The sequence below is a fragment of the Elephas maximus genome, chromosome 3 (genome assembly GCF_024166365.1).
Source record: "Elephas maximus indicus isolate mEleMax1 chromosome 3, mEleMax1 primary haplotype, whole genome shotgun sequence".
In the NCBI taxonomy this organism is placed as follows: domain Eukaryota; kingdom Metazoa; phylum Chordata; class Mammalia; order Proboscidea; family Elephantidae; genus Elephas; species Elephas maximus.
In genome coordinates this window covers 8,152,731-8,171,182 of record NC_064821.1, presented here as the reverse complement: position 1 = coordinate 8,171,182, position 18,452 = coordinate 8,152,731, and the positions used below count along the sequence as shown (strand labels likewise).

At 54.8% G+C, this 18,452-nt stretch overlaps 1 protein-coding gene across 2 annotated transcripts in view; it reads right to left on the bottom strand.

Annotated features, from left to right (window-relative positions):
* Positions 1 to 18,452, bottom strand: part of KDM4B (lysine demethylase 4B) — a 226,417-nt gene that overhangs the window by 97,057 nt on the left and 110,908 nt on the right. For both annotated transcript variants that reach the window (XM_049876484.1, XM_049876486.1), the window contains exons 7-9: positions 13,998 to 14,047; positions 8,188 to 8,291; positions 741 to 878 (exon numbers count right to left, since the gene is read on the bottom strand). In XM_049876484.1, coding sequence (XP_049732441.1) covers positions 741 to 878; positions 8,188 to 8,291; positions 13,998 to 14,047 — 292 coding nt within the window. The remainder of the gene's footprint in view (positions 1 to 740; positions 879 to 8,187; positions 8,292 to 13,997; positions 14,048 to 18,452) is intronic.

Genomic DNA, 18,452 nt, shown 5'->3' with positions numbered 1-18,452 from the left:
AAGGTGGGGGCAGACAGCTTGGTGGATTCTGTCACATGGCCTCATATGCCTTCCAAACTGTCACTAAGCCCCACACAGACAGACGGTGCTGGCAGAGCTATGAGGGTGTAAGGACAAGACTCATTCAGATGGCAGCCCTGTGGCTCATCACAGGCCCTCTGAGACCAGGGATGGAGAATGGGGAAAATTAAACGAGTCGTCTTGCCTTTCATGGTCTCCACATCAGCAGGAAGCCCCAGTGTCGGCCATGGTCTGGGGGACTGCCTGACTGCTGGCACCTCCTATGGAAAAAACTAGACCAAGCAGGTGGATGGAGAAGGCAGGCAGCTGCTCCTGGGCATGGGCTGGCATCTCCATGTCGCCAAGGGCGCTCAGCAGTGAGGTGTCAACAAAAAAGGGTCAACCCCCATCCTCAGGACCCACAGGCTGGACTGTGTCCACGGGGGAGAGGGAGGGGACGACAATGCAGCCAAGTCCCCACCTGCCTGAGACACAGCACAGCCCAGCCAACCCGGGGGCTGCTGGGAAGCAGAACATGCCAGAAACTGGCCTTGGGGCAGCCGCACGTCCACCTAACTTTTCTCAGGGCAAGGAACGTTCAGTGGCAAGTTCTCGGAGCATTCCAGAACCAGACCGAGGATCAACTGCCAGAAGCACAGCCTGACCCGGGTCTGAAGCAGGTGGAGGTGGGCAGCCTCAAGCTCCACTTGGACCCACTCCCAGAGCCCGAGGGCACTTACCTGAGTGGCCACTTTGCCGTAATCGATCCACCGCAGGGTGGCAAAATTGGTGGATTCTGCACAGTTGAACCCGTGGTTGAATCCGGCGTGGTAGCCGTAGGGAAACGTGATCATGAACTCCCCAGCCTCCTGCGTGATCTGGGGAGAGAGGTCAGCGGGTCAGCGACGAGGCCCGAGGCTGGAACAGGCAGTCAGCATGGGGCGTGGAGACTGAAAGCAGTGTCGGGCTGGGGCTGGGCTGTGCCAAGGGGGCTGGGAACCAGGAACGAGCACAGAGGGGCCTGTGCTCAAGGGCCTGGACAGGTGCCAGGGGCCTGGATTTCACTAGCCTGAGGAGCTCCGGATGCAAAGGCCACTCCGTGGAACCATGGCTGCAGCCCAGTTTCCCAGTGGAGGCATGGCCAGCAGCACAGGCCAACGGCTCTGCCACCAGCACCGCTGGTAGCTTATTCAAGCACATCTGGGCTGGCTAGCCTGTCCCCTGACCCGTCCCTGAGATGACAAACACTTAGCACTCCACAGACTCCACTGCGTTCTACAGCTCCAGGCACTTCTTGTGTGGAACATTTGCGGTGAGGGGGGGTCTCCTGCTTCAGAGGTGGCTTTGCTGCGCCTCATGTCCACAGCGCAGTTTTGAGACAGCTAGGGGGCTGGATGTCGGCGGGTGAGGGGTGCTGGTGGCAGCTGCACAGCCCTCCAGTGCATAAGTCAGGTACGTGTGCACAGTGAACCGTCCACCTTGCAGGACAAGGGACAGCAGGTCGCAGGCACAGAACATCCCCAGAGGATGGGGGCCCTTCCAGATGAGGCCCAGGAGACAGAGGAGACAGCAGTGTGTCAGGAAGACATAACATCACCCATCGAAACTTTGTAGAATACGCTAATGGTTCGAGATCTGGTTCAAAATGGCTTGGACAACCAGACTCTGGTCGGGTCTCTGAAACACCCCCAAACAAGGCGCTAGGGGTCAGAGGCTGGCAGGGGACCCTCCATGACACCAGACCCGAGGCTTCCTGGAACAGCCTCCAGTGCCAGAGAAGATGGGGCCTGCCTATCAGGGTTGGGGGTGCAGCCTCCCCCCTGGAGTCCCCTGCCCTCCAGGGAGGGACCCTGCAGGCATCCACACTGACCAGTTCCCACCACTACCGCTGAGGGCTGACGCCGTCAGTGAATGAAGTCAATCAATCCCATCAATAAAATGAAAGCGATTCAAAAGACGGCAGTTCCAAAAGGCTCATAACAAAGGACAGTGGCCACTGTCACCACGTGTTGGGCCCGGGACTCAGGGGAGACACTTTGTCCTTGAGGTCTCCATTTCCACACTGGCCTCCTGAGCTGGGGCTGGGGTCCAACTCACAGATGTGGAAATGGGGGCTCAGGGAGCGGTACGGCCTCTCTGAAGTCAGATGGGCACTTTTAAAAAAATTTTTTAAAAAATGTATCATTGCTGTTGTTGAAAATATGCACCTAAGCACATACCCATTCAGCAATTTCTCCACGTGCAATTCAGTAACACCGATTATGTTTTCCAAGCCGTGTGACCTTTCTCAGCCTCATTTTCCGAAGTGCTCCTCCCCTGTTAACATAAACTCACTGCCCCCTAAGATTCTCATCTAACCTTTCGAGTTGCTGTTGTCAATTTTACCCCACACAGATAGTTCTTTAAAAGAGCACAGTGCTCAGGGCAGACATTCTTTACTAACTAAGCTAAACTATTGTTTGGAGCCCTGGTGGCACAGTAGTTAAGAGCTCAGCTGCTGACCAAAATGTCGGCAGTTTGAATCATCTAGCCACTCCTTGGAAACCCCGTAGGACAGTTCTACTCTGTTCTGTACAGTTGCTATGAGTCAGAATTGACTCGATGGCAATGGGTTTGGTGCTTTTTCTACTGTCTGGTTTAAAATAGGCTTCAGGGGACATTTTTGGTTTAAGGCTTAAAGATGACCCCAGGGTAGCAGTTTCAGGGGTTCATCTTTTTCTTCCTTTAACAGGCAGTAAAACACACGGGTCCTGGCTGTTCTTTGGGTCAGTGGGTTCTGGGCATTGGACACACCCCTGTAACCCCACCAGGACCTGGAACAGACCTTTTCCGACACCCTGGACAGCTCCCCAGCCCTCTGCCACCACGTGCTTCCCTTCACTGCAGACTGTCACTCTCTCTAGAGATCCCTAGAAGGCAGAGCGCAGAGCGCATCTTCCGGTGTCTGGCTTTGTTTGCTCAACATGACGGCTCTGAGACTCACCCTGGGACACCTCCATCATGGACTGTGTCCACCAGTAGTTCGTTCCTATTTACTGCTAAACTGTATGCCATTGAATTGGTTTCCTAGGGCTGCCTCAGCGAAGTACCACAAACCGGGGGCTTAAAACAACAGAAATTTGTCGTCTGGACATTCTGGAGGCCGAAGTCTGACATCAGGGTGTCAGCAGGGCCATGCTCCCTCTGAAGGCTCTAGGGGAGGAGTCTTCCTTGCCTCTCCCAGCCCCGGTGGTGGCAGGCAGTCCCGTCCTTGGTGTTCTTTGCCTCATAGCTGTGTCGCTTCGATCCCTGCCTCCGCCTTCACGTGGCCGTCTTCCCCGATGCCTGTCCCTGTGTCTCTTCTCAATTGTTAGAACACCTGTTGCCGGTTGAGGGCCCACCCTACTCTGGTACAGACCCGTCTTAGCTTCACTCCACCCACAAAGACCCAATTTCTGAACACAGGCACATTCATAAGGCCCAGGGGTTAGGACCTGATCATCTCTTTCTGGGGGACACAGCTCTAGTCGCGACCTTCACACGACAGGTCCACCCCCGCTGATTTACCCGTTCTCCACTTGGCGGACACTCGTTTTTAGCTCTCGTGAACAAAGCCGCCGTGAACACCTGTGTACAGGTTTTTTTTGTTTTTAGTTGCCACTGAGTCACCTCCTGCTCAGAGCGACCTTATGTATCACAGAGCAAAACGCTGCCCCGTCCTGCGCCATCTTCACGATCGCTGGCATCTTTCAGCCCATTGCTGCAGCTACCGTGTCGGTCTATCTCATGGCGGGGGGCTCCCTCGTTTTTGCTGACCCTCCACTTCACCGAACACGATGCCCTTTCCTAGCAATTGGTCTTTCCTGATTAACGCCCAAAATAAGTGAGCCAAAAGTCTCACCACCCTGGCTTCTAAGGAGCACTCTGCTGGTATTTCTTCTCTGGCAGCTTTGTTCATTCTTCTGGGAGTTCTTGATATATTCAATATTGTTCACCAACAGCACAATTCAAATGCGTCAATTCTTCTGTCCTCCTTTTTTATCGTCCAGGTTTTGCGCGCACGTAAGGCAACTGAAAAGACCATTGCTCGGGTCAGGCACACTTTAGTCCTCAAAATGACGTTTGCTTTCCAGAACTTTAAAGAGGGCCCTTTGCAGCAAATCTGCCGAGGGCTATACATCATTTGATTTCTTGACTGCTGCTTCCATGGGTACTGATTGTTGACCCAAGTAGAATGAAACCATTGACAACTTCAATTTATTCTCCACTTATTATGATGGTGTTTATTGGTGAGGGTTTTTGTTTCCTTCACATTCTGGTATAATCCATACTGAAGGCTGTAGTCTCCGACTTTTATCAGTGAGTGCTTCAAGTCATCTTCATTTTTTGGAAAGCAAGGTTGTGTCATCTGCATAGTATCGCGGGTTGTTAATGAGTCTCCCTCCAATCCTTATGCTGCATTCTTCTTCGTACAGTCCAACTTCATGGATTATTTGTCCAGCATACAGACTGAATACCTAAGCTGAAAAGATACAGCCCTGCCACACACCTTTTCCGGTTTAATCTTTTTGTAGATGTTTTAATTTCTCTTGAGTAAATGTACCTAGAAGGGGTATTGTTGCATCGTAGAGTAGGTATATGTTTACCTAAGTGGCCGCGCCCTTAGCTCCAAACAAGAACTCCAGCTGCTCCGCCTCCTCGCCGGCACTAGGTGGTATTGTTTTTGACTTTAGCCATCCTTGTGGGTGTGCAGTGGTATCTCCCTGGGGCTCTACTTGTGTTTCCGACACCTACAGATGTTGAACAGTACAGCGTGTTGGTTCATTTGTATATGTCCTTTTGTCAAGTGTCTGCTCGAGTCTTTTGCCCGCGTTTATTGGGTTATTCATCTTTTTACTGCCGATTTGTAGGCGTTCTCGGGCCTGCTAATCTTTATCAATTCCCCAGAGAGATGAGCAGAAATCGCTGGATCCATGTAAGTAACCAACAAGAAGCCGGCGCCCTGGCAGGGGGGAGAGTGGGTGGCAGGAGCTGGGGGAGTGAGTCTTCAAGAAGTCAGCTGTAGAGTCAAAAATCAATCAAAACTGACAGAGCTCGGAGAAAAGCCAGTCCTTAAGAACACCAAGATATTTTTCTTTTCAAATAATTAATTGCACCAATCAAGGGGAGACAGCGTGCATTAAGTTATGTTTTTAAATTCATTTCCAAGTGACAAGTGTGTGTGGTGGAAGGAAGCTCACCGCTGAGGTGGGGGTAGGGAGGGAACGCGTGTGTCGGAAAGGTCCCCAGCTACGGCTGCCCCCAGCATCGCCCCTGAGGCCAAGGCCATTGGTGTCCCTGGCGGCGAGGACCCTCTGGGCTGGCTTCTGCCTGCAGGTCTTAGAGCTTCGTGAAATAGGTGGCAAATAAGCCATTACTGACTTTCTTATCCCATCTGAGCTGGCCCGGGGGAGCCCTACTTAGCTCATCTTCTAGCGCCAAGTTGCACCCCCGCTCGGGGGTCAGGGCCCATGTGCCTAAGCAGGGTGGAAAATGGGGCCTGGATGCAAACAGAGACAGTGCCACCCACAGGCACCAGGCTTGCGCTCAGCACGGTCAGGCTGGCCAGGTTTGGGCCTGCGGGCACCTCAAAGCCTTCTCAGAAGGCAGCAGGGTCCCCGTGACACCAAGTTTGAAACTCCAGAGGTGGAGAGGCTGCTTCCACTCTGACACCGACTGGCCCATGAGGTGGGCAATGGCTGGGAGCCAGGCTAGGACAGACATTAGGGACTCCATCTGTAAATCCAGACTGGAACAGAAGATGTGCTCAGTTAGGATGACAGGAGGGTTATGTTCTTGTCAGGAAATCTACATCCTGGCATCTTCATCGCCAGCCCACGGTGTCTGTCCTCCATGTCACTGCTGTCAACATGATCCCGACAATAAATTAGAAAGCGCTGGGGATGATGGATAGGTCGCACAGCTGGGTAATCAGTACAGAGGGGAGTGCCGGCCCCGTATACCAGTCAGGGAGAGACCCCGGCACGCAGTTTCTTCCGGAAGCTCTCGCAGAATAAACAGGGAAGTCAATGGCAGATTACAGAAATACACACTTTTAATTATTAAAAAGCTTGGCTATTGATTTGCTTTTTCTTTGAGAAGTAAATACCATTACAGGCATTTGTAAGTGGAATGTGGATAGTTGCCTGTTTGAAGGCTGCCAGGAATTTAGATGAGGGATCCATGCTCCGAAAGGGACGTTCGTCTTGAGCCTGGAGCTGTGGAGGGGCCGGAGCGTGTCCAGGGCCAGGGGCCCAGGGGAGGTTCTGCCAGCCTATACAGCTTCCCCCCAGGCTCTGGGGAGAAAGTGCTGCCCAACCACCACAGGGCCTGGCTGTGCAGGGTGAGTGTGGCTGCCCGTCTGAGCTGCCTGCAGCCCCTCTGGGGATGGGAAGCGACCCGCCTTTGATTAATGTTCAAGTACTCCGTATATGATCTCATTGCCACTGACCTGAGACGAAGGCGGCGCCCACCATGTCTTCCCCAGGCATCCCTCTCCAGGAACCAGCATTCTAGAAAATTCTCAGCAGGCTGCCCAGAAGGGAGGCACTTCCCCCTTCTGTGAGCAATGCCAGGTCTGCTGCCATCCCTGGCAATGAAGGAACACTGTTCAGACCAGATGACAGTGCGAGAAGGGGGCAGCAGGGACCTGCATCACAGAGCCGAGGACCCACACCCTGATGGCGCACGGAGCACGGTAAGGAGCCGGCCCTGGTCTCCGGCCCAGACAGAGGAAGCACCCCTGCGCCACCAAACCAACGCGGCAGTTTGACTGAAATGTCAGAAGCAACTTCCCCTACTCACTGACACTCTTTGGAGAGTGAGGAGCGGGGGATCTGATCACACGCTCACGCCCACTCCTGACAAACCGCTTTCCTGAGAAACCTTCAACACCAACTCCCGACACCCCTCCTTTCCCTACCCGGCCGCGTGGAGGTCTGGGGGCTGCTCCTGCCTAGGCCGCCTGGTGGAGGCTCGTCCCAGGCAGCTGTCTTTCTGGAGGGCCTCGGCCCCACAGGGCAGGAAGTGCCCCAGGGGGGCGAACGTGTGAGCCCACACTGAGTGCTGTGCCCCCATCTCCCGGGAGAGCATATCCCAGTACCAAGGCTTGTGCTGTGGGGCAGGGACAAAGGCTGAGGCCCGTGCACAGCCCAGCCCCACAGCTGTCCTGGCTGCAGGGACAGATGATGAGTTTGCCTGCAAACCAGATTTCATCCATCACGGCCTTTCGTGAGGACAAGTAGGGCGGCCTCTGAAGCAGGAAACTGAATGAGTTCACAGTTTTCACGCGGCAGGGGAGCCCGATATTTCTAAGCAGGTGTCTGCTTTCTCTGAGGATATGACGGAGGCCGTGCCGAGGTGGTGCAGCCCAAGCCAGCATGGAGCCAGGTTCCCACCCGGGACAGGCAGAGGGCTCCTCCACGGTTCTTCCGGAAAGGAATCCAGATGAGGGGTCCACGCAGCGCTCCGAAAGGGACATTTGCCTTGAGCCCCCGGAACTGCCGAGGGGCCAGAGTGCGTCTGAGGCAGGCAGGTCAGAGGAGGCTCTGCCAGTCAATGTGGCCTCCCCTCCAAGGCCTGGGGAGAAACCACTGCCTGGCTAGTGCAGGGTCCAAACCGTGAGGGGTGAGTGTGGCTGTCCCCTGAGCAGTCATGCCAGGGTGACCTCTCTCAGATGCCTAGAGCCCCTCTGGGTGCGGGAGGAGCCCATCTGCCCACCCACATCCATACCTCAACCCACTCCACCTGCTGTGGGGCCCTGCAGAGAGGCAGCCCTGCTGGCCACTCGGAGGAAGGCAGGAGATGAGGGAGAAGGGAAAACCAAGACTCCAGCTGCTTCCAACCCTTCCCTCTCTCTCCACAGCCCTCCTTCCCCACGGAGGAGCTGGGGGCTAAAGGCTGAGCCAGCGTGACCCTCCTTCCCCACGGAGGAGCTGGGGGCTAAAGGCTGAGCCAGCGTGGCCCTCCTTTCCCACGGAGGAGCTGGGGCTAAAGGCTGAGCCAGCGTGGCCCTCCTCCCCCACGGAGGAGCTGGGGGCTAAGCACTGAGCCAGCGTGGCCCTCCCTTGGCTTGCTATTGTTCTAGCACCTTCTCCAGAGTTCCGACACCCGCCGCCAGCCCCGCACCCTCTGTCCACAGGCAGGGCTCGTGTGCAGCCCCGTACATACCCGGCTGAAGGGGATGCCATACTTCTTAAGGATGATGGGTGAGATGAGGGTCATCTTGTGGCGCAGGAAGGCGTCGCAGCCCTGGGAGCTCCCGGGGAAGAAGCCTAGAGCACAGAGATGCAGGTCAGTCTGGGGGCCAGCACAGCAGGTCTTCCTCTCCACAGAGAGCATAGCCAAGGCCCTCCAGACCCGTGGCCAGGTTTCAGGGTGCCGGGCCTGTGGTTCGGAGAGAGAGAGGCACGTGTGGTCCAGTCCTGTGGCTCCTCGCACTCAGTGAGGCCGTCCTCGCACCTCTGATGGCAGCGCAAGTGACGCCCTTCAAGGGAGTCTAAGTCAACGGGAGTGAAACAAGCGGAACAGAAGTGATGAGGATGCCTGCACAGCGTGAAGGATGTAACCAAGGTCACTGATCAGTATGTCGAGAAACTGTGGGATGGGAGCAGGTTTTGCTGTGTGTATTTCCACCAAAAATAAAATATTTTTAAAAAGGTGATACCCTTCAGCCCTTTGAGGGCAGCAGACAGGAGGTGGCATGGTGTTCTTGTGCGACGAGGTGCGTGTCCCTGGTTGCACACACGTGGTGCATGTGCAGGACACAGGGCGGAGCCTTCCTCACTGAGCGCCCCATGGCCTCCCAGCACCTACCCCATCACACCATCACTATCTCACAGCCCTAAAGCCAGTGTGTGAGCACAGCCCTGGGGAGAAGCCAAGGGAGGGCCATGCTCCCCCAGAATATTCTAGGACCAGGTAAGGGTAAATAGTGTAAAGTAGCAGGTTGTTTCACGGCCACAAGTCAACCTCTGCAGGAAGAGCCGAGCCCATAAAAAGTGAGACAGTCAGAGGAGACCACAGCCAGGTGTTCTGAGCAACTGTGACAGCTGGGTAAACCAGCACCCCATGTTGTGGACAGCTGGGTAGACCAGCACCCCGTGTTGTGCAGAGCTGGGGGAGACCAGCACCCCTCATTGTGGGCAGCTGGCAGGAAGACTGGCACCCTGTGCTCTGGGTGGCTGGGCAGACCAGCATTCCGTGTTGTGGGCACCTAGTGTTTTGAGTAACTGGAGTAGTCCCAGATTGGAACTGAGGTCCCATTTTTGAGCCGTCTGCACACACTGTGCACTGTCTCAGCATCATCACAAGTCACATGGCACACCTGTGCCCATGGTCACCAGCAGGTAAGGACAAAGGCACAGGAAGTGGCTGAGTGGGGCCCCCGTTCACTGGGACATGAAGCAACATACGTGGAATTCCCGTCAGGCCCCCAAGGTGTGTGCACAATTTTCATCTAACAGGAGAATATATACCAAATTTGAACTCACATCCAGAAGCATGAGGGACTCAGCCCATCGGCTCCACCTGCTCATAAACGGGTTTGAACATATTCCAGAGCTGCTTCCCAGTCACTCAGAAGCTGACATGCACATCAATGCTGCACGCGTTTCTCGGTTAAAGAAAAACAAGCCCTGTGATTGCCTGACAGCAGCCAAGTGGATCCCTCCTGCCTCCTCCTCTCCCTTCCCCTCCAAAGTAGGGGTAGCGGGGGAGACGTGCTCAGAGCTGAGCACACGGCCCCCAGTGCAGAAGGTGCTGTGCTGGGCAGGAGGACCCAGAGAACCTGGGGGAGCTGGCCCCCTCACAGGGCACGGGCACTTCCCTCAAGGCCAGTACCCACAGATGCAGGGAGGGCCAGGAGGAACAGCCCTGGCCCATTCACTGCCTCCTCATGCTCTCAGCACCCTCCTCAGAAGGACAAGGACTCCAGCGGGGGCATGAAGTAAGGGGAGGGGGCACGGGCCAGGCAGACCTAGATACAAGCCCAGGCCTCCCTTCTTACTAACTGTGGAAAGTGGGTCACCTGTTCACTACATGGGTGCTGGTCTACCTCAACTGCTCACAATACATGGTGCTAGCCCACCCTGACTTCTCTGAATGCCCACCACACAGGTGCTGGTCTACCCCGACTGCCCACCACACAGGTGCTGGTCTACCTCTTATTCCCTGGCTACTCACCACACAGGTGCTGGTCTACCTCGACTGCCCACCACACAGGTGCTGGTCTACCCCAACTTCCCTGGCTGCCCACTACACAGGTGCTGGTCTACCCTGACTTCCCCGGCTGCTCACCACACAGGTGCTAGTCTACCCCAGCTGCTCACCACATAGGTGTTGGTCTACCCTGATTTACCTGACTGCCCGCCACACAGGTGCTGGTCTACCCCGACTTCCCCGGCTGCTCACCACACAGGTGCTGGTCTACCCTAACTTTCCTGGCTGCTCACCACACAGGCACTGGTCTACCCCAACTTCCCTGGCTGCTCACCACACAGGTGCTGGTCTAACCCCGACTTCCCAAAACACACGTGCTGGTCTAACCCTGACTTTCCAACACACAGGTGCTGGTCTACCCTGACTTCCCCGGCTGCTCATCACACAGGTGCTGGTCTACCCAACTTCCCCGACTGCCCACCACACAGGTGCTGGTCTACCCTGACTTCCCCGGCTACTCACCACACAGGTGCTGGTCTACTCCGACTGCTCACCATGCAGGTGCTGGTCTACCCCGAGTTCCCCAGCTGCTCACCTCACAGGTGCTGGTCTACCATCTGCTGTCCCAGGCTACTCCCTGCACATAAGGCCCCTTAGGTGCCATATGCATTTAACCTGTATTATGCACGTTTTTTTTTTTTTTGCAGGTTAAAATGGGATAAGGAACAGATATCATCTGCAGTCACAGGGGGTGCGGCCTGAGTGTCCACTCTCCTTCCAGGAATAACCCACAGATGCTGCTAGCCCAAGGAACCTTCCAGAAGCCCATGCTAGACTGAGGTCCCTGGTCTCGAGGCCAGAACACACGCTCTACAGGATGCTGGTTAAACCCAACCCGACTAGCAGAGCGAGCGAGGACACATGTGTATGTGCATGTGCAACACGCAGCCGCAGCCGCAGCCACACACACACACACACACACACACACGTCAACACGGGAAAGCAGGGGCCGCAGAGGCACCTGACTTCAAGGACACGACAGCGGGATCTGGAGCATGCGAGGGATGACTGAATCCAGCAACTTTTCTCTGCACTAAAAGCATTTCAATTAGAATTACGAGTGCCTGCCACCCGGCCGCGGCCTCTCTGCAGTTCCTCTTTTTAATGCACAGTTTAAGTGGCTCTCATTAAAGCGCTAAGAAAGGCGCACGTTTTAAGCGATTAGCACCGATGACGCGCCAACACATTAACACGCTCTCCCGGGCTCCACAACTCTCCCCGCGAGTCCATTTAGAGCACAGCTATTCATTTTCCATATTCATCGCGAACTCATTCTGCCCATCTGGTAACGGAGTCCGTGACACAGGCCCCCCAAGTTTGGAAGGGACCCTAGGTTGGCACTGACTCACTGTCCCTTGACTCGCCCCCCAGCCCCTCCTCTGAGGCTCTGCCACCTGAGGGGAGAGCAGGGCCCAGGCGAGGGGTTGCAGGGGTGGCGGAGGCCCAGCATGAGTGCCTCCCACCACCACTTCCTGACTCGCCTCCGGTGGCAGCAGCCAAGCAGGAATTCTGGGACGTCATCCCACCCTACCGAGGTGTGACTTAATGACTCCCCATTTTTCCCCGAGGCGTCCCTGGGTGGTATAAACAGCTGCCAACATAAGGGCTGGAGGTTTGAGATCATCCAGAGGCACACCTCAAGAAGGCCCTGGTGATCTGCTTCCGAAAAATCAGCCATGGAAGAAAACCCTGCGGAGCACAGTTGTCATCTGACACACATGGGGTCGCCGTGACTTGGAGCTGATCCGACAGGCAACTGCTAAGATGTCCACTAACATCCAGAACCTGTGTACAGGGGGCCTTCGTGGCAAAAGAACTGTGCAAATGTCATGAGACTAGGGGTCTTGAGATGGGGAGGTTAGCCTGGATTATCTGGGTGGGCCCAGTGTAATCACAAGAGCGGGGCAGGAGGAAGATGTCGGGAGATCTGATACAGCAGGAGACAGGCCCCAGGGGCAGAGACTGGAGGGATGCGGCCAGAAGCCAAGGAATGCCGGATGCCTCCAGGAGTGGAGAAGGCAAAGGAACAAGTTCCCAGGTTCTCACCGCAGCTCCAGGAAGAAGCAGCCCTGTTGACACCTTGATTTTAATCCCTGCAGACTCAGTTTAGACCTCTGACCCCCAGAGCCGTCAGAGGGCAGATGCAAGCTGCTTTAAACCACTACGCTGTGGTAATTTGTTACTGCGGCAAAAGGAAACTGATATAACGGGGGAATCTTTTTCTCAATCAGTGGAAATGCGGTTTTTGTTTTAGTGCTTTAAAACCTAAGCGAAATGGAACTTTGCTATTGGGCTGTCTGTAATTGTAGAATTTCTTACTGTGAGAAGGGTGCCCCTGATTATCAGGGTCTGGCCCCTTCCACACAAACAGGGTCCAGGTTTCCAATGAAAAGTGGTAAGAAATAACAACAACAAGGCTTTCACCAAGCACCCAGATGTGCACAGCTGGGAACAAGCACCTGCCCCACTTGCCAATGGCGCCTGTCCCTTTCATTTTCTCATCAAACCCATTTCACTTGTGCCTGGTAAATATTTGCTGGACAGGCTGTGACTCTCTGGGCACTGCATTGGGACAGGAGACCCTGCTCCTTCCAGAAAGACTGATAGTTTCCATTTCCAAAGTCGAAAAGCCCCTGAAGAGGTGGGAAGAGAGATGTGGAGAGCTTTCTTTGGGTGAGGGGTGAGGACGGGGCAGAGGACGGTGGCCCGACAGCCAGCAGTGAGAGAAGCCTGAGCCAATGCCAAATGGTGGCTTCCAGAAGAGGCCAAGCCTCCAGTGCCAGCCTGCCTCCTCAGACCCACCTCCAGGAGGGGCCTGTGTGCACTGAGAGTGGCTTCCGGAACCACAAGGCCTGGCTTCCCTCGTCCTTCCACGTGCCCGGCCACCACGGCCGGCCCCGAGGCTGCCTCCTGCCAGCGTGCTGTCCCCAAAGAGCAGCTCTCTGAGCTGACGGGAAGGAGGGAGGCTGCTAGGCCAGCCGGGGCTTCTAATGCTTCTCGGCCCTCCTGAGCTATCTGATGGCATCTGAGCTCCTACTGGGGAAAGGAGAGCAGGCTGCAGCGACGGAAGAGCTGGCGCGACAGAGAACTGATGCGGGGTCCCTGCCGCCTCCAGCTCCTCACCACCTCAGGGCCCACCCCCACTTCTGGCTTGCTCTGCATTGTCAAGTCTCCAGTCTGAAGCCCTGCCTCGACTTACACAGGTGTTCGCGCCCTCTTCTCACCATCCCTTCTCTGACAAGTTTCTTCCGCCCCAGGAGACCCAAGAAGGTTCTAAACACAGGTGGGACGGCGGCCCCTGCATCAACAGCACAGAGTCATGCTGAGGGACCCGAGGAGCCACTTCCCAGGAAAACCAGAGCAAGTCCTCCCTCAGGTCCTCAGCCCCGACAAGGGGGTTTCAACTGAACTGCCTCGTGCTCTTCACAACACAGGCTTTTAGGAACTGGGAAAGGGCGCGACGCAGTGAGAGCAGCCAGAAGGGACGCAGAGAAGGCAGCTGCTCCGCCCTCCAGGGGGGGATAAGGCCCCAGCTCCCATCGGTGGTAGAGGGAATCAAGGGCGCTACGGCCATGGCTCCTGCAGGGACTCGGGGAGGACAAGATGGCCAGCTGGATCACAGGGGTGAAAGGAAGCAGGAGGACAAGACGTGACCTTTGCGAGCACACCCAGGTTCCCAAACCCGGAAACACAAAGAAGGAACCAGTCCCACTCCAGCCCGCCCGCCCGCCCACACAGCATGGGTGCAGGGTCTCACCTACCAATGGCCAGCCGCTCCAGGCGCTTGCCGTGCTCTGGCGGGATGGCGTACCTGCCGGAGAGAGAAGGAAGTAGTCAGAGCATGGCCAGGCCATCACACGCCCGATGCCCGCTCACGTGGTCCCCAAGGAAATGCTGGCTTGCACCTGTGGTCAGTGCTATGAGGGAGGGTACACGGGGGTGGGGGCTGGCTGTCAGGGAGATTCCACAGGGAATTGAGGACAGGGGGCACTGGCGGGGGGGCAGGAGAGACGCAGAAGGGCCAGTGACTCGGGGGCCACCAGTGGAGAATTCCCAGTTAAGCAGCCCTAAACCTCAATGAGACAGGAAAATAAAAAGATAAAAACAATGCGGGGTGAGGTGCACAGAGGCCCCCCTAGTCTGGAACAGGGCAGAACTGTAGCCTCCCTCATTGCCAGCCCCCCAGAGCCTGAGCCGACCCTCCCCCCTCCCCCTGCCGGGAACCAGCAGGGAAAGGAAGCTTCCGGAAAGAGGGCCACTGCATTTGTCACCACTTTCTCAGCTTCGTGTTTTACACATTTAGCATCTGAAAGATTACTGAGGCTCTGACATAAACAAACACGGGAGATGCAAGGCAAGGACTGATGGGCCTCGAACGGCAGGGCAGGGCAGCCCCCACCACCCATCGCCCCTCCAGCTCCCCCTACTCCAGTCTTCCACGATGGCCAGCAGAGCAGCACTTGGGCCCTCACCACATGCAGCCTGCAGGCCGGCCATCACCGATGAGGTGCACGCAGCCTGAGGGGCGGCCACTACCGCTGCCGGAGCAAGGACACTTGTCTCTATAGGAGCTGGGAAGCCCACGGAACTCCACGTGCCTCCAACACCCAGGAGACACTTGAGAACAGTGGTCCTGAACAGTGCCCCCATGGGTCACTGGCCATGTCTGGGGACACCTGTGGGTGTCACAACTGGGGAGTGCTACAGACATCAAGTGGGTGGAGGCCAGGGATGCTGCTCAACACCTTACAGTGCACAGGATGCCCCACCCCAGAGGATCCAGCTCCCGTTTCAGCTGTGCCGAGGAGGAGAGACCCTGCATTAATTATCTGGGGAAACAACTGAGTTTGATCCCTGCTCATGCCACACAGCAGAATAAATTCCCAGTGGGTCAACCCGGGTGACCCTCCAACTCCTGTGATTTCTCTCCTCTCTCCTCCCCACTCAGTGCGTAGATTTAAACATGGGCAGCATCCTAGGACGTCAGCGTTGTTTGTTGTAAGGTGCCGTGAAGTTGGATCCGACCCTAGTGACCCTGTGCACAACAGAACAAAACACTGCTCGGTCCTGTGCCATGCTCACAATTGTTGTTATGCTTTAGCCCATTGTTAAAGCCACTGTGTCAATCCATCTCACTCAAGGTCTTCCTCTTTTTCATTGACCCTGTACTTTACCAAGCACGATGTCCTTCTCCAGGGACTGATCTCTCCTGACAACATGTCCAAAGTATGTAAGACGTAGTCTCACCATACTTGCTTTTACGGAGCAGTCTGGTTGTACTCCTTCCAAGACAGATTTGTTCATTCTTTTGGCAGTCCACAGTATATTCAATATTCTTGCCAACACCATAATTCAAAGGCGTCAATTCTTCTGTCTTCCTTATTGGTTGTCCAGCTTTCCCATGCATATGATCCAACTGAAAATACCATGGCCTGGGTCAGGCGCACCTTAGTCTTAAAGGTGACATCTTTGCTTTTCAACATTTTAAAGAGGTCTTTTGCAGATTTGCCCAATGCAACGCGTCTTTTCATTTCTTGACTGCTATTTCCATGGGTGTTGATTGTACGTCCAAGTAAAATAAAATCCTTGACAACTTCAATCTCTTCTCCATTTATCATGATGTTGCTTATTGGTCCAGTTGCGAGGATTTTTGTTTTCTTTATGTTGAGGGGTAATCCATACTGAAGGCTGTGGTCTTTGATCTTCATCAGTAAGTGCTTCAAGTCCTCTTCACTTTCAGCAAGCAAGGTTGTGTAATCTGTACAACGCCGGTTGTTAATGAGTCTTCCATCAATCCTGATGCCCCGTTCTTCTTCATAGAGTCCAGCTTCTGGGATTATTTGTTCAGTATAAAAATTGAATAGGTATGGTAAAAGGATACAACCCTGACGCACACCTTTCCTGACTTTAAACCATGCAGTATCCCCTTGTTCTGTCCACACGACTGCCTCTTGATCTATATACAGGTTCCTCACGAGCACAATTAAGTGTTCTGGAATTCCCATTCTTCGCTATGTTACCCATTATTTGTTATGATCCACACAGTCGAATGCCTTTGCATAGTCAATAAAACACAGGTAAACGGCCTTCTGGCATTCTCTGCTTTCAGCCAAGATCCATCTGACATCAGCAATGATATCCCTGGTTCTACATCAGTAGGTCAGATAATAATAGGATGCAGAGTCTCAGGGGTCAGTGGAATCTTGTAACCCAGGGGTTCTCACCCAGGGTGATACTGCCCCAAGGGGCCACTGGGCAATGTCTGGGGATATTTGTGGGCTCACAGCTGGGGTGGGGGGTGCTACTGGCATCGAGTGGGCAGAGGCCAGGGATGCTGCTCAACACTCTACAGTGCACAGGACGGCCCCACCCCAGAGGCTGACTCAACCTCCACGCCAGCAGTGCTGATAGGCAGGGGGCGGGGGGCTCTTCCAGCTCTAGGATAAGGAGGGCCACTCTCTTACATTCTAGGATGAATCAACTCAGATGGAAGATTACATAACTCAGCTACTCCCTCCCACCCTCAGACCAGAGAAAAACAAGAAAGATGAAAGGACACCCAGACCAAATGCATTCAAATGAGGGGTTTAAAAAGCTTTTTAATAAAATACAAAGAGGGCCAGGGGAGAAGATAAGGCAAACATCAAGTCGTCTCTAATCTAATAGGATTGGAATAATCAATTTCTGGGCACACTCCCCAGGGCCCCCACCAAGGAGACCAAAGCCTCTTCCCACTCTGCCATCACCAAGGAATTTTCTGTTGCCAGAGCAAAGTTGAGGGTCTTCTTCTTTAAATGGCGTTTTATCACTTACATAAACATGGCCAAAACTAATCCAGATCCCCAGCACTTTTGTGGGATTAGCGTCCCCACAAACACGGCTGCAGAACCTCCTGGTTCTACTGGGAAAATGCCGGAGGGCTGGAAAGCACTAATTTATGGCTTCCAGGCTGTGATGATTAATGCAATATTCCCGGTCCACAATGCGCCTCTCACTTAATTACCGCCTGTAATTGGGAGTTGTAAAGATAAGATTAATTGAATCTGGTGGATGTTAAAAGTTTAATACGTTGGAACGCGGCTCCTCTGTTATCGGAAGCAGCAGGCTGCAGGGCCTTGGGCGCAGCGCTCACAAGAAAGGCCCCTGGGGAGATTAGAGGGAGCTTCTGGAAGGAAGCCGGATGTGCAGAGAGGAATGGATTGGGGGCAAGCGAGAGCCAGCCGGAAGCAGTTTCTCCTACGACTTGGACCCCCAAATTGAAACAACCCAACAGCAGCCTTGGAGGCACCAAGAAGCCCTAACTCCAACTGACTGGCATGCCCACAGCCCAGATCGAGGACCCTGGCAGAATGAAGACGCCAGTCTTCCAGGGAAGGCCAGCAGAGCCAGGCAGGGAACCAGCCTCACCACACAGTTCTAAGGGCCAGGCAAGGGCGAATTACCCAACAGGCAAAGGAAGCATGGTGCTTGGCCTGCTTACCAGACCCTCTATAGTGAACAATTTCACATTTTTTCACCACATCAAAGATGCTTCCAGGTGTGGCTGGCATCTGTCTCTCTCCCAAGCTCACAGCACCTTCCTACAGAATCAAAGCCTCTTTTCAAATTCACAATCCCCGATGGGCAGACAGGAGACCTGGTGGCACAGTAGTTAAAGCACTCAGCTGCTAACCAAAAGGTTGGCGGTTTGAACCCACCAGCTGCTCCACGGGAGAAAGGTGTGGCAGTCTGTTTCTATAAAAGATTACAGCCTTGGAAACCCTACGAGGCAGTTCTACTCTGTCCTACAGGGTCACTATGAGTCAACAGCACTGGGTTTGGTTTGGGACAGGGGCGTATGACCCAGTAAGCTTATTGAGTTATACGTCCCTGGGGCTGGCTACCACCTAGGAGGGGAGGAGCTAGGAAGCCCAGAAGATTCTAAAACAGTGACCTCAGGGGGTCCGAGGAGCGTCCTTTCCATGCCCAGGTGCCCTGGCAGCCTAGGGGAGCCAGGGCAGATAACTTACGCTGCACGAGGACCAGAACCACCGCTCCCGATAGACAGGTGTCAGCCCACTGACAACGGTGCAGCGTGGATGTGCAAAGAGGCATGACCAGCGCTCGCCAGGGAGCAAAGTCTCACAGGCCCCTGGGTTCCCAGCGCAGAGCCTCCATGGGTCCTTCCCAGGGGCCGGGAGCTGAGCTGGCAGATATCGTCCCTGTTGCCACCCTGC